The sequence below is a fragment of the Peromyscus eremicus genome, chromosome 3, assembly GCF_949786415.1.
Source record: "Peromyscus eremicus chromosome 3, PerEre_H2_v1, whole genome shotgun sequence".
NCBI classification, from domain to species: domain Eukaryota; kingdom Metazoa; phylum Chordata; class Mammalia; order Rodentia; family Cricetidae; genus Peromyscus; species Peromyscus eremicus.
In genome coordinates this window covers 18,228,523-18,241,800 of record NC_081418.1, presented here as the reverse complement: position 1 = coordinate 18,241,800, position 13,278 = coordinate 18,228,523, and the positions used below count along the sequence as shown (strand labels likewise).

At 38.9% G+C, this 13,278-nt stretch overlaps 2 protein-coding genes across 2 annotated transcripts; both read right to left on the bottom strand.

The window, feature by feature from the left end:
* Nucleotides 1-1,355: 1,355 nt before the first annotated feature.
* Nucleotides 1,356-5,495, bottom strand: Gng11 (G protein subunit gamma 11). The gene is made up of 2 exons (XM_059256502.1): nt 5,036-5,495; nt 1,356-1,770 (listed from the first exon to the last, which is right to left on the bottom strand). The coding sequence occupies exons 1-2, from the start codon at nt 5,129-5,131 to the stop codon at nt 1,645-1,647; spliced, it is 222 nt and encodes a 73-aa protein (XP_059112485.1). The 5' UTR covers nt 5,132-5,495; the 3' UTR covers nt 1,356-1,644.
* Nucleotides 5,496-10,472: 4,977 nt separating this feature from the next.
* On the bottom strand, nt 10,473-13,216 carry Gngt1 (G protein subunit gamma transducin 1). The gene is made up of 2 exons (XM_059256501.1): nt 13,121-13,216; nt 10,473-10,601 (listed from the first exon to the last, which is right to left on the bottom strand). Exons 1-2 carry the CDS (start codon nt 13,214-13,216, stop codon nt 10,473-10,475), a joined length of 225 nt encoding a protein of 74 aa, XP_059112484.1.
* Between the last annotated feature and the right edge of the window lie 62 nt (nt 13,217-13,278).

Genomic DNA, 13,278 nt, shown 5'->3' with positions numbered 1-13,278 from the left:
AATGTTAAGAAACACACCCCACTTCTCAGTTGTTCCATGGTACATGGGAGAAATATGTTCTCACTACTCTGAAAGCCTTCCTGCAGTAGTTGGTACTTTGAGCTAAAATTATCTCTGGGCTCTCAGTAACCCCAAGTGATGTCATCACTTGGAAAATGGCAGGAAACCGAAGGAAATGGTCCCTGCGTTGAGTCTGATATAATTATTTTTTCAAAAGCCCTAGTATCCTGTTCTCTTGTGACATGAAAAAAACAGGCTTTCCAAGTGAGGAGGCTGACAGACTGCAGGAAGCTGTTGGAGGCATGCGTCCTCTGGCATGACATGGAAGGAAAACCTGTAAACCTAAGCTAACCGGGAGAAAAGATAAACTGGAGGAGAAATATAGGCTTTGGTGCCACATGTAATACCATAGAGCAAGTTAGTAACTACACCTAGTTGAACTAGAACCTATCAGTAAATATTTTGTTTTACTTTTGTCCCAAATCTGTAGCAATCTCCAAACAAAAGACAGAGAAAAGAGGGAAAGCTTTGGCAAGAAGAAGGGTCTCTAGTGAGGTCTTTGTCACCGGTGCATGCATAGAGACCATCAGCAGGAATTGTATCTGGGCTGTTCTACCTCCTGTGTCCAGTTATCGAGCTGCGGAGCGGTTGGTTGGAAGAAGACGCATTGCACGTCACCGGAGAAGGGTTAATAGCGTACATGTTGGGTTTCCAGAAACTGTCATGAAAACATTCAATTGATTTTCACAATTGGTCAAAATTCGCTGTTGCTTTTGAAGAAAATAAAAAAGAAGCATGCTTAACTGGGCCTGCCATGGGCTCACAGAATGGGTGCGAATTATTCGAACATCTTCCCAGATGCCACAGAACTAGGGTGGAACCACCCCAGATCTGGAGAGAACAGAACGTAGTGTCAGCAAAAGAGCTAGTCCTGGAAGCCAGGGTTGGCCACCAAAGCACTACTGGGAGAAGGTTTCTCTTTCTGATTCACAGTCTTGTCCCTTTCCCAAGACCACTGCTGCAGGGACACTCTAAACCAAATCTAGATGATCACAAACCCAGCAAGTGCTAATGCAGACTTGGTTTGGCATGATTCTTGACTCACAGCCTGACTCCTGTTAATGTCATTAGGAATTCTACCCGCTCGCTTTCCTAATAGTTGAAGTTAGATCAAACACATTCCAGAAGTCAGAATTTGGCATTGGAAACACTCGAAGCAGGGAGAGCTGGATTCGCAAACGTGTCAGATCACATTCCCAATCCTACAATACTTCCCCCCAAACACTGAAGAGGTTATAGAAGGAAATTCAAGAGTTAACACATGAAGTGTGCTGGCTTAAATCACCACCACTAACTTTCCCAAGACAAACTTTATTGGAGGCAGCCAGCAGCATACTGAAAGGGGAGAGTCACGCCTTCGTCCCACAACTGCACGTCAGCAGTTCTGCCCTTTGAAAAGCGGAGTAACGTGAGCAAAGATGAGAAGCAGGTATTCTTATACATAAACTGCCTGGAGAGTGCTTACAACCCTTTTTTCTCAATTACATTGTTTTTCCTTCTTTAACACACACTTTGGTTTTATGGGGGGGGGGGGATAAGAGAGCAGCTTGCCCCAACTGAGAACAGAGTTTCCCCCAGAGTTCTTTAGGAAATGACACAGCTGCCCTTTTCTTTAAAGGGATTCTTGTCTTCTGGGATTCCCTTCACCAGAGGATCATCTCCAGAACGTTCTTCGATATAGTTCTTTATTTCTTCAGAACATTTAGACACCTGAAGTATAAAAAAATGGGGGAGCGATCAAAAGAAATAAATTAAGTCAAGGATATTAAACTTTGCCACAGGCTTTTTGTGAAGTTATTATGATTCAGTAAATAAGCTTTAATTTTTAAAATTAATATTATTTTAAAGATTCCTCCTATACCCTAATATTTTGATTCTTATTCTATTTATATATGTGATACAGTCTATGAGGAAAAGTACTTTATTGTTCAAAAAACAAATGATTTGGAGTCATTGTATTAATAGTTCATCCACGAAAATTTCTATTCATATTTGTCACATGATTTTCTTATGCTCTAAAATACGCTTACAACAAATCTATCATCTTCGAATTGTCTAGATAACAGTCAGCTGTTAGTCAACCTCCAGACGTTAAGGGCTATGTCACAGTAAGGGCTTATGCCACACTCCAGACCTCCATGTAGTCACAGTGATACTCATACAAGTGGTGGGAAAGCCTGGCTGGAAACATTCGATTTGTCAACATATCTCACTAGAAGTCTTGTCGCAGAATTCCTCTGACAAGTAAGACAATGAATGATTAAGAACGGCTTTTCTAGGGGCTTAGCAGGCTTATCTGACACTCTGGCATGTAGGGAATCAGCTTAAACTTTTCTCCCACTAGGACAGGATTGAATAGTTTCTTCAAAAATTCTACCAGTAAGAGACAAGTTGCAGGGTTTTGTTTTTGTTTTTGTTTTTTTTTAAAGGAAAATAAATGGGAAATAAAAAGTCAGATTGACTGTTATCATAAAGGTCTGTTTTGCAAGTAAGAAGTCTAAAGTAAAAAATTAGAGACTGATGAAAAGTGGGTACTATCAACAATGGTTTGTGATTTAAATTAGTAGCCTTTGAGTGGGTCTCACTAAACATGTTTACATATAGATCTCTAAACATGCATTATTATTTATAAATAAGTGCAGATACTACAGTTAACATATCATGCATAATTGTGAAACACTAGTAATTAAAAAAAGAATTAAATTCAAAAATAAACAGAAATAGAAATCTCATTATATATTATATCATTATTTCCTTCCCATACCCTAAAGCCCTATTTTCACAGCAGTATATAGAACCCACTGGTCCAAAATTTAAAACTAGGTCAAACAGTTACAGGAATTGAAATGTGATCATAAATAATATCCTGCTAAGAATCTAAGTATTGCCGGCACTCATAGGACCTGAGTTCTATTCTCAGAGCTGATAATGTGAATGTTAAAAACCTGACTCTGCGGTCCAGTGAAACACCTGAATAAGACCCATGTCTCCCTCCATTCTGGCAGAGGCTTTTTCATTGGGTTTCTGAAAATGTCTGTAACCTCTGAGAGTGGATAATTGCTCCTTTTATAATTGAGAGAATACATCTGATCACTAATTAGTTAGCTGCAGCCAGATGTGACCTGTGAATGTGCTTGAGCAAAAATTGACAGGATAATGTGGAGGGCACAGGTAGAAACACTCTTGAAGTACCTGCAGTGTGGTTCTCTGTGGTGTTGTGGAAGGAACTAGTTAGCTTCTCTGGGACTGAAGGGTTTTTATTCTGTCAAGTGAGGGGTTGAGTGGTATCTAAGCACCACAGTGCTCACCCAGTGCTAATATAATCCTCTACACTTCCTACTAAAATAAAATGTTTGAGAACTGTGAGGCGCGAGATGGCCCTCTGTATGTCCAGGAAGAATCACCCTAAATCTTTCTGTCTTCCTAGCAGACACCTAGAGTTTTTGGAGTTGGAAAACCTGTGATGTAGTGTGTGCCCTGGGGTTGAGGTGGCTCCCAGGGAGAAACTGCAAACACGTGATGCATGATTTTTACATTGACACACCCAGGACGCTGCCTGATGTCTAAGCTGAAATTGAAAGAAGAAACTTGTCCTTTTCCCACACCCTGTAACTTCTACACAGGGATGCTAAATATTCAAACATCCCAGCTTCGCAAAGGCGGACCATTATTTCAGCATACACAGTGTTGTTTAATGTGCAATCCTCGAGCTAACACTTGAGAAACTCAGGGCTTTGTCATCATTCAAAATGCCCCCTTCAAGAAAACAAGATTATCCTAAGGTCCTGTCGAAGGCCTTGTTCCTCTAACCACGTGATTTCTTAAAGTCAGAAGAAAGACAGGATATCTCACTGTGGAATCTAGGAATAATGTGAATTTGTATGAAACAAAGGGCTAAATTGGGAGGGTGCATAAAAAAGTGAAACTCAGAAAGTTCCAGCATCTTCCAATGATCACTGAGGAGTATTAAAACTCTCCTTATGCATGTTTGGAACCTGTTTATATTATTAGCTAGGTTTCCATTTCTTCTTTTAATTTTTTTCAAATGTTAAACTATAAACAGAAGATAAAAATCAGAGTCTGACTTAGGGGTGATCCCATATACAATGCCCTGAGTTTAAACTCCAGCACCCCCAAAGTTTTAAAAACAAAATCAGTCCAAAAATTTCCTGTGGTGGAGAAAAGAATAATTTTCTTTAAAATGAACAAACTAAACCAAAAGCCTTTTTCTAAACTACAGGTTGCCTCACAGAGTGAGAAGAGATTAATGTAATGAAGGTTCCTACCGTCAGCAAGAAATTGAAGTAAAAATTCTAAGCCTTCCATGGAGTTTCAGTGGAGACTCCGGAATATTTTTTTCATTTTCTGGCCAGGCTGACCTGGAACTCTTGACCCTCCTGCCTCCACTTCCTAAGTGCTTGGGAATTACAGGATGTACCACCACACCCAGCCTGTAAATTTTTTTATTTGCAACCATATGTCCTTCAGTATAAATATAATTATGTTTATAAGTAATACAGAAAACACTGTATTAGTTATTTGCACACTTACAAGACGAGTTGGAAACTGCATAAGATGTTCAAACAAATAACTGAAATTCAGGCAGTTTGCTCTTAAGCCCCAGTGGAGTCAGGGTCTTTGCAAACTGGAAGCTAAAATTGTTGGGGGATTTTAAAATGTGATTTTAGAAGAATTCTTTCATACACATCTTTTCCAGAATAGAAACCAGCAGCCTTTTTCGGAATATGTTTCTGTCTCCTTTGAGACTGTCTTGATGATATTTGACTTTATGTTCCTTATTAATTCCTGGTTCTTTTCACCTTTTGCGATTTCCCCCATATCATCTAACAGCTCCCAGCTTCTACCACAGCCCCCTTAAAGAGAAGCTGCCAGAAGAAAACCAAACTGGTTAACCAGGAAATTCTGACCTTGGTGCATTTCTGAGAGAGAATTCTGGAATAGACAGACACCTTACCTGCTGTCTCTGCAACTTCACTTCTTTGCGAAGTTGCTCAACCTCCATCTTCAGCTTTTCCTTTTCCGGCAGATCCTCCATGTGAAGGGCAGGCATCTTTGCCCCAGAACTGGGCCCAGGAGTCACTTGTGCAAGGGAGCCACTGGAAGCGCCTAGAACCAGGACGCTTCCCCAAATACCCGCCGGCCCAGGCTACCCGCCCCCTGCGCAGGACGTGACTGGCTCGGGAACCGCTGCTCCCAGCTCCCCGGGGGCTCGGCTTCCTGCCCAAGCCTGCTCCCAGTGGCCTTTCCCAGAGTCCAAGCAACCTCAAGGCGGCTTCCCCAGGCCCCCCCAGCCCTGTCGCCAGGCGGCTTGCTGAGGGTTAAGTATGAGACATTTTCCTGGCTGCTCTGGGCAGGCTGCAGACCCTGCAGGACCAGGTTGCAGCTCTGGGCAGTCCTGGCGAAGGACCCTTGCCACGCCCGCGGGAGCTGCTGGGCTAGAGACAAAAGTTTTACTTTTGTTCCTTTATTTTGTATATGTGTGTGTCCGTCCAACTTGCATCCGGGTTTTGTTTAAAGCCAGGAAAAGGACACTACTCAGCAGGAAAAAAACGGCCCTTCACCTCTTCCAAGTTTTCAAAATACACAGTCTATAACTTTTCCATGTACGTAGCGGGAAAAGTGGATATTTGAAAAAAAAGAAAAGAAGAGCAATACGGAACTCAGCTAGGTCTCAGAAGTATCCACCAGAAGTGTGTTGACACATGCCATGTGGTTTGCTAAAAGCTTCAAAGGCCTTTGACAAATATGCTCAGAGGGAAGAAGTGGTTTGAGATTAGGGCGTTTCCTGTTGTTAACCATCTGCATTCTCAATAATAGTTTTCACTTTTTTCAGGGGATGACATTTTGTAACTCTGGGAGGATAAAAGGGCACATGAGAAAACTAACAGGAGGCTTAAAGACCCCTCCCGAGTTGCTCCCATCCCCCAGGGCTTGGTAGTACACGTCTACATGAAGGGCGAGTTTCTTGCTTTATGTTTTTGAATTCCTGGTGGACTTCCTTTCCTGGATGCAGACAGCAGAGTCACTTCGGATAGCTTTCCCCACTTTCTAGAAAGTAATGTTCACAGAGTTGCAGCCTTGGATAGCCAGGAAAGTGTCTATGGGAAATATTAACGTGCAATGTCAACTTTGTTCCCTTGTTCATAGTACTCAAAGAGAAGGAAACTATAATGTAAACGCAGGAGACCTGCCTTTGCAGTAGAATACGCCCCATTTCCCCAGAGACAACCTCCCAACCAATAGTTAATTTGGATGGAGAGTGGAAGCATTAACTGAATATTTCAGGGTACCCGACCTCAGATACGGAATTGTTTAGTAAGCACAAGCTTTGGCAGTTTCTCACCAGGCTCTGCCCACTGCCCTCACTGAATATATTATGATGAAAGGAACGAGGGGCTATTTAATGGGTGCTCTTTGGTAGTCCTTCCAACTCTTCCCCAGCCATCACCGAAAACGTCACATTTTTGTTCTGGGTTTTGTTTTCCAGTTTTAAAAATGTGAGTCAGGGAAGGAGGTCTCTAAAAATGAACAATCTTTTTTCACAAAGAAAATATTTAGACACTCCACTTTCTATATTTGAGATATCAGGATCTCCCAGACTTAGAGCTGGGCCATCTGGTGAAGTTTTGCTTATTAGCAAACAGTCAAGACAAACTCAAATTGGTCTGAAGAGCCAAGCTGTTGTTTTAAATTTCCTATTTCTTAACTTTAAAAGGTTGGCTAAAAATAACTTAAGTAAGCTAGTGAAAGTAAAATGAATGTGGACTAAAGTAAATAAGTCTTACACCAAAATTAAGTAAGTTGGGTAAGAAAATTAAGGTACATATGTCTGCCTTACATGATAAAATAGAACTATGTGGGCCTATTAATTTCTTTCTTATGGATCAGCTAATACATGCAGGGATGCATATTTATAAATTAACCTAAGATATGAAATACTAAGATTTCATTATCACACAGCATTTTCAAAAGTGTTTTGCTGTTACTTGGTTTTGACCAGTAAAATGATGAGGTAGCTTCAAAAAATTGGGAGTGGGGAGGAATTCATAGACATCTGACTTTAAATATTGAATTTATCTTCCAGAGAAGACTCACAGTAAGGAAATTCTCTTGTATCCTTATAGAGATGGTCCATCAGAAATATCCAAAGAGAATTTTATTTGTTTGAGTGTTTCGTTTTCTCTTGCTGTTCCTATTGTTGCTGTTATGCTGAGGAGAAAATTCAATTTTTCACACATGCTAAGCAAGTACTCTACCAATCAGTTATACAGCACCCAGAGTGAATAAACTTTAAAAGGATATTTTTGTTAAAAAAAAAGTTAAGTTTGTATTGGTTAATTCAAATGTAGTGATAATTTTATATTTACATTCTGTGCATTATTACATGACAAGATTATTTACAGGGTGGTGTGACTGTAATGTAAAGTCATCCCATAAAGAAATTACAGGGGTAGCCAGAAATAAACTGTCATTAAGCATCTCACAGCCTTTTGGGCAAATTTTATATACATTTGTTTAATAAATAAAAGAGGCTGGGGAGATGATGTGGCTGGTAAAAGTGCCTGTGACTCAAACCTGGGGATATAAATTCAGATCACTAACAACCATGTAAAAGACAGACATGGTGGAACATGTTAACAAGCTATGGCTAGAGGTTGGGGAGTGGGTCAGGGCAGAAATAAATAGGTTCCTGGAGCTCCCTGGTCAGCCAGTCAGTCTGGCCAGATGAGAAGTTCGGGGTTCATTGGAAGACTCTATCCCCAAAAGTGAAGGCTTTGTTGATATTCTTTTTCTTTTGTTTTTGTCTCCCTCTGTACTGGCCAATTCTCTTTAACCTTCTTAAGCCTGGCCCTGAAATGACAGTTTCTGAAGAAATCAGTCAGTTGCAGCTGCACAGTCTGGGTGAACAGTCACGACCACGACGTCATTTCCTTCTTTCTGGATATCGTTCTCTGCAGGTATTCCCTTTGATTTCTTGCTTACTCAAAATTCATCCAACAATATGTATTTTTAATCAAAAATAAATTAAACGAATGTTGTAAGGATTCTACCTCATCTACTGTAAATATCTGGCAAATACTGTGCTTTCCTGTTCTTAATTGGATTAAATATTAATGAAGTCAGTTTAATTCTAGAAACAATTTACTATTAGGTTAGGCAGTTTCTCAAAGAGAAATTATGATACAGTATTGAAATTAAAACTACAAATTATATAAAGAAAAGTAAAATAATATTAAATGACTTCAGAGGTATACAAAAATAATCTTGAAGGAGTGAAAGAGATTGTCTCAGAAAAGACAGATTTCAAAGGGCTGAAATGGAGTAGAGAGGCATTTCAGGTGTGGGGATCAATGTGATCAGATTTCAATGGGAAGATCAAGGTAATCTGTCAGTTATTCATTTATCTTTACAGGAAATCTACTGGCATTACAATGGTGCATTTTATTAAGTCTCCTATGTGACTATTTCTGAGCTATGAGATTATAAATACCCAAATAATGATCACTCCTTGTTCACTTTATACATTTCAAAAGGGCATTCCAAAGAGTTGGAGTCGCTTGTCCAAAATTCCCAGTATACAAGAGCAGGGGTTTGAACTTTGAACCACCGACTTCAAAATCTATATCAAGTTGTAGGGTAAAAACTATATGGATCATTTAGAACATATTGCTGAATGCCCTAACAAAGGCTTTGAATTTAATGAGAAAGAAAAGGAAATATAGACCACTTGGTTAAATAAACACTGACTTGCAGGTGTTAAAGTAGGGACAGATTTCAATCAAATAAATAATTGCACATATTAATATGATGGGTAGTGATAGATGCAATGAGGAACAGAGACAGAGGAAGATGAAAGAAAATGCTGGGGTTGTGGGATGGGTTTTTGTATTTATAAATATGAGAAAAGTAATTTCTCCTCAAGAAAAACTGATGAGATTGTGTAATTCACCCTGGAGTCTTACAACATAAAGTTTCTTAAATGAAAACCTGAAGGAGAGGATGCTGATGTCTTCAGCCGGTGACCCAGAGTCCTGACCTGAGACATATGCCAGTTTACTCCTCAGAATCTATTACATTGTTCTTGTATGGGAGAAAATGGGTTGGATGAGTAGCAAAGGGTACATGTTGAGTATTTCCTGTGATCTAGTTGGAGAGCACGGAGCTGACTTCAGACTGCCAGAACAGATAATAGACAGTTTGCATTCTGTCTCCAGAAAGATGGCCATCACTTTGCATTGGGCATTCAAAATTCACTGCCCATGTGAGATGGCAATAAGGAAACAATGATAACAGAATGGTTTGGTTTGGATAATTACACTTGCCATTTCCCAGAGAAGCAGAGACAAGGTGGCAGTCTTTTCTGTGGTTGGCCCTCACCATGCTGTGGGGATGGAATGGAATGGCTTGTAACTTACAGCATTTTGAAAGCTTTTTGTTTTTATTTATTTATTTATTTATTTATTTATTTATTTATTTATTTATTTATTTATCTATCTATCTATCTATCTATCTATTTATTTATTTTGTAATTCCTTTTCCAGTTATATTTTCTAGCAAACAGTTACTGGATCTCACTATGTGTCAGACAATATAAGCTGAGTGTTTTAATCACATCATTTCAACTCCATGAACATAGGACTAGAACCTGTATTATCTTCAACTTCTTTAGAGAAAAAAGGGTGCTTTAGAAAAATGGATGAAACAATCAAAGCCAGTTACATAGCTTTGATTACATAGAGTGGTATAGTGTTCCCTGTCTCCTAAACCTGTGCTCATAACTTTCTATTCTGTTGCTGGCTAAGTTCACTGTGTTCTATGACCGTAGACTGAACTTAATCCAATTGGTAGCTGGCACTCTGGGAAAAAGTCACATCATTAGTGACAGTTAGAACTGGGTAAGAATGTAGATGGAGTTATGTTAACAATACCCCTATTGATTGGGTGAGGGAAAAAGAAAAATAAGTAATAAAGTTTCAATAATAAAAAAATTATGAATTGTTTCTTGCCAAGATAGATCATCTGGGTTTCAAAACAATAGACTTCCTACTCCTGTAAGCAAGTGAAATGTTGAGAATAATATATTTTGAATTATAAATGTCCTAGATAGAGAGTCATTAATATTAAAAGGAAAGTGAAGAAACATAAAACTATGCAGGCAACTCAGAACACACTGCTTTTAAAGAAGAGTTCATCAGTATTTACTGCTAATTATGCATTAAACCTTATGCTAAATACTTCAAGAAAAACATGATTATACATATTATTGCATCTTCATTTTTATTAAAATTTACAGTTTATAAATTTAAACAACATGTGCAAGTTTAATTATATAGGAAAACAATTTGCATGATCTTTAAAATTCTAAGTATTCTAAAAAAATTCCTCCCTGCCTATGAAATCACACAGCCTCCTTTGAGCTCCTTGAAGGGATTTTTGTCCTCTGGGATCCCCTTCACTAGAGGATCCTCTCCAGATCTTTCTTCAATATAATCCCTTACTTCTTCACAACATTTGGAAACCTAAGAGGAAGGAGACAGAGATTTGTTTTAAAACACAATTCTGCAGACTCCAGAACTGTGTTCATTATAATACATTTCTGTGTTGTATCTTTTAAAAAATGATTCCATCTGCTTTCTGCCTGTGCACATGTACTTTCCAGGATAGAAAAAAAAATTGTTCCCATCCTTCCCTTCTAGATGTCTCCAGAGGATAGAAAGCTGACCCTTAAGTTAATGGTTCCTAGTGGACCCTGCTTCTAGCTTTGTCAAAGGAGAGAGGACCCAGGGATTAGAGTCCACCTGGAAATACAAGTGAGGAATTTCACCAAGTAAACCTTCCTCCTCTCCCTAAAAGTATAATATAAAGATGGAAGAGAATGAACAGTTGCTAGATTTATGGCGTATTCACAGTGTTGGACTCTTAGAAGCGCAGGCCTGCAGCTTCAAATTCAACTACAGTGAGTGTTCATCACAGTGTGTGGCATGTGCTCTGAGAGGTCAGTGACTTTGGCTGTTTTGTTCAGTATATTCCAGGCATCTAGAAGAGAGCTCCTACTTAGCTGTTGCTCAATAAGTAAATGCGCACTGAACTGAATAGTAGTTTGTTTATAAGATTGTTCCTTGTTTATTTATACTTTTATAGTTATGATTTAGAAAACAATCAGTCTTTAGTGCTTTATCTATCTAGGTAACATTGCACATGTATATATTCAAAAGAGTTCAAATTAGTCATGGCCTTCAGCCTCAATTTGTTTTATTGTCAGTTGATGCCTTCTCTGACCGTAACATAGATCTACTGTATTTTTGACAATGCAGTGACAATTTCATATGTTATGTAAATAATTTAGTAGTTTTTTCAATAAAATTTTATGCCATAGACATATACACATACATATGCATTGATATACGTATATAAACATACACAATTGGTTATATGTGCTCTCTAAAATCTGTATTTTAAAGCTCTAAGTCCCAATCTGATGATGCAAGGAGATGAAGCCTTTGAAGGCTCCTTTCACCCTGCGGGTTCCTCGTGATCAGGATTAGCACTGTGATGAAAGAGCCACCAGCCCACTCCCTCACCTTTTTCACCATGTAAGGACACAGTGGAAGGAACAGCACTACCTAGGAATGAGGGAACCGGCTCTGACCTTGAATGAGCGCAGTTCCAGGACTGTAGAAAATAACATTACAATGATTTGCCATTTGGGTAAAGTCATGCAATCTGTGCTGTTCTCTTGTGACAGCCTGAATAGACTAAAACATGTGTGTGCACAGCAAGTGTGTGTGTGTGTGTGTGTGTGTGTGTGTGTGTGTGTGTAAATCTACAGCGGGAGGGAAAAAAAAGAATCGATACTGGAGGAGGTGGGGGTGAAAGGGAAGAAAAAGAAGACAGAGAAGATGGTGAGCTTTACAGATAAGATTGTTACTTTAAAAACTGAGAATATTCAGAATAGTGGAGAAAGATGGGTGGTAGTGTATGTCATGTTTACCCCAAATAAAATGTCCAAGGTAATTAATAAACCTGAAAACAACCAAATTGCTGATCAAAGGATGCTCAGGATCTTGTGAATAAGATAAGGACTTTAGCCTGTCTGCTGTGTGTTCTATTATGCTGATTACAGATTTGATTTTATTCCAAAACAGGTTTTGTCTGTATGGAAAGAGTAATGGGACAGTTGGAGGCTATTATAAAAGAACTAAAATCTTAAATTCATTTGCTTAGGAGTAAGGTTTGATCAATGCATGACAAGAATGTAAACTTCCTTCACAAATATACCACATATATGATACGATATGCTGTTATCACTAACGGAGTTTTTGTTCTATTAATTTTTGTAAATTAGGTTACCTAAAACATGTATCTATGCTTCTGGAGATTCAGTCAATGTTTGGTGAAAGCTTTTGCTTCTTTTTTCCTTTCTGTTCCATTTAATGCAGAGACTCTGGGTCACTATTCTCAATAACTACTGGATGCTTTTAGGAGAAACTAGTGAGTTATTTTGGCTGAAATCATCTTTATTTGCAAAGGAAGAATAGAACATACTTATTTGCTACTGACCAGGATAGTGCTGGAGAGGATAGGATGAGGTCATATCTTAAAATACATCAACAACATCAAAATACTGCATAAAATGAAGAGAAACTCATCAACTCAAAGGAACAGAACCCAAATGCCTCAATGCTTTGCCCCACTTGAATGCTTGGGTAAAATACAGTCTCTGTCTCATTTTCTCCCCTATTTTCTTCTTTTTTGTCTTTCTGTAAAAGTCGAAAACATTTCTTAGCTAAGTGGTCATGCAAAACCCGGGAAAGGGCTAGACTTAGACCAGGGAAAATAGTTTTCCAACTCCTTGACTTGCAGGGATAACACATGAGATAAATTAAATTATTACCTTTCTTCATCTCTGATTATGTTCATCACAAGCATTATATCTGTGAGTACATTGAACTGTTCCAGTATGTGCTAAATGCATTAGGAACATTCAATGCTTTCCCATGTTGTCTCTCCCAGTGAATCAGAGAGAATACCTGCTCACCATCATCCTTTCCAGGGTCACCTCTTTCTTGAGCTGGTCTACTTCCATCTTCAATTTGTCCTTTTCTGTCAGGTCCTCAATGTTGATCACTGGCATCTTCTGTCTGTTATAAAGGTGGGATGTTAGCACACATACCTGAACTGCCAAGCTAGACACAA

Coding starts and splice junctions, on each gene's coding strand:
- Gng11 (XM_059256502.1), bottom strand. CDS start 5,131: ATGCCTGCCCTTCACATGGAGGATCTGCCGGAAAAGGAAAAGCTGAAG. Junction 1,771..5,035: donor TGAAGTTGCAGAGACAGCAG/GTAAGGTGTCTG, acceptor TTTATACTTCAG/GTGTCTAAATGTTCTGAAGA.
- Gngt1 (XM_059256501.1), bottom strand. CDS start 13,216: ATGCCAGTGATCAACATTGAGGACCTGACAGAAAAGGACAAATTGAAG. Junction 10,602..13,120: donor TGACCCTGGAAAGGATGATG/GTGAGCAGGTAT, acceptor CCTTCCTCTTAG/GTTTCCAAATGTTGTGAAGA.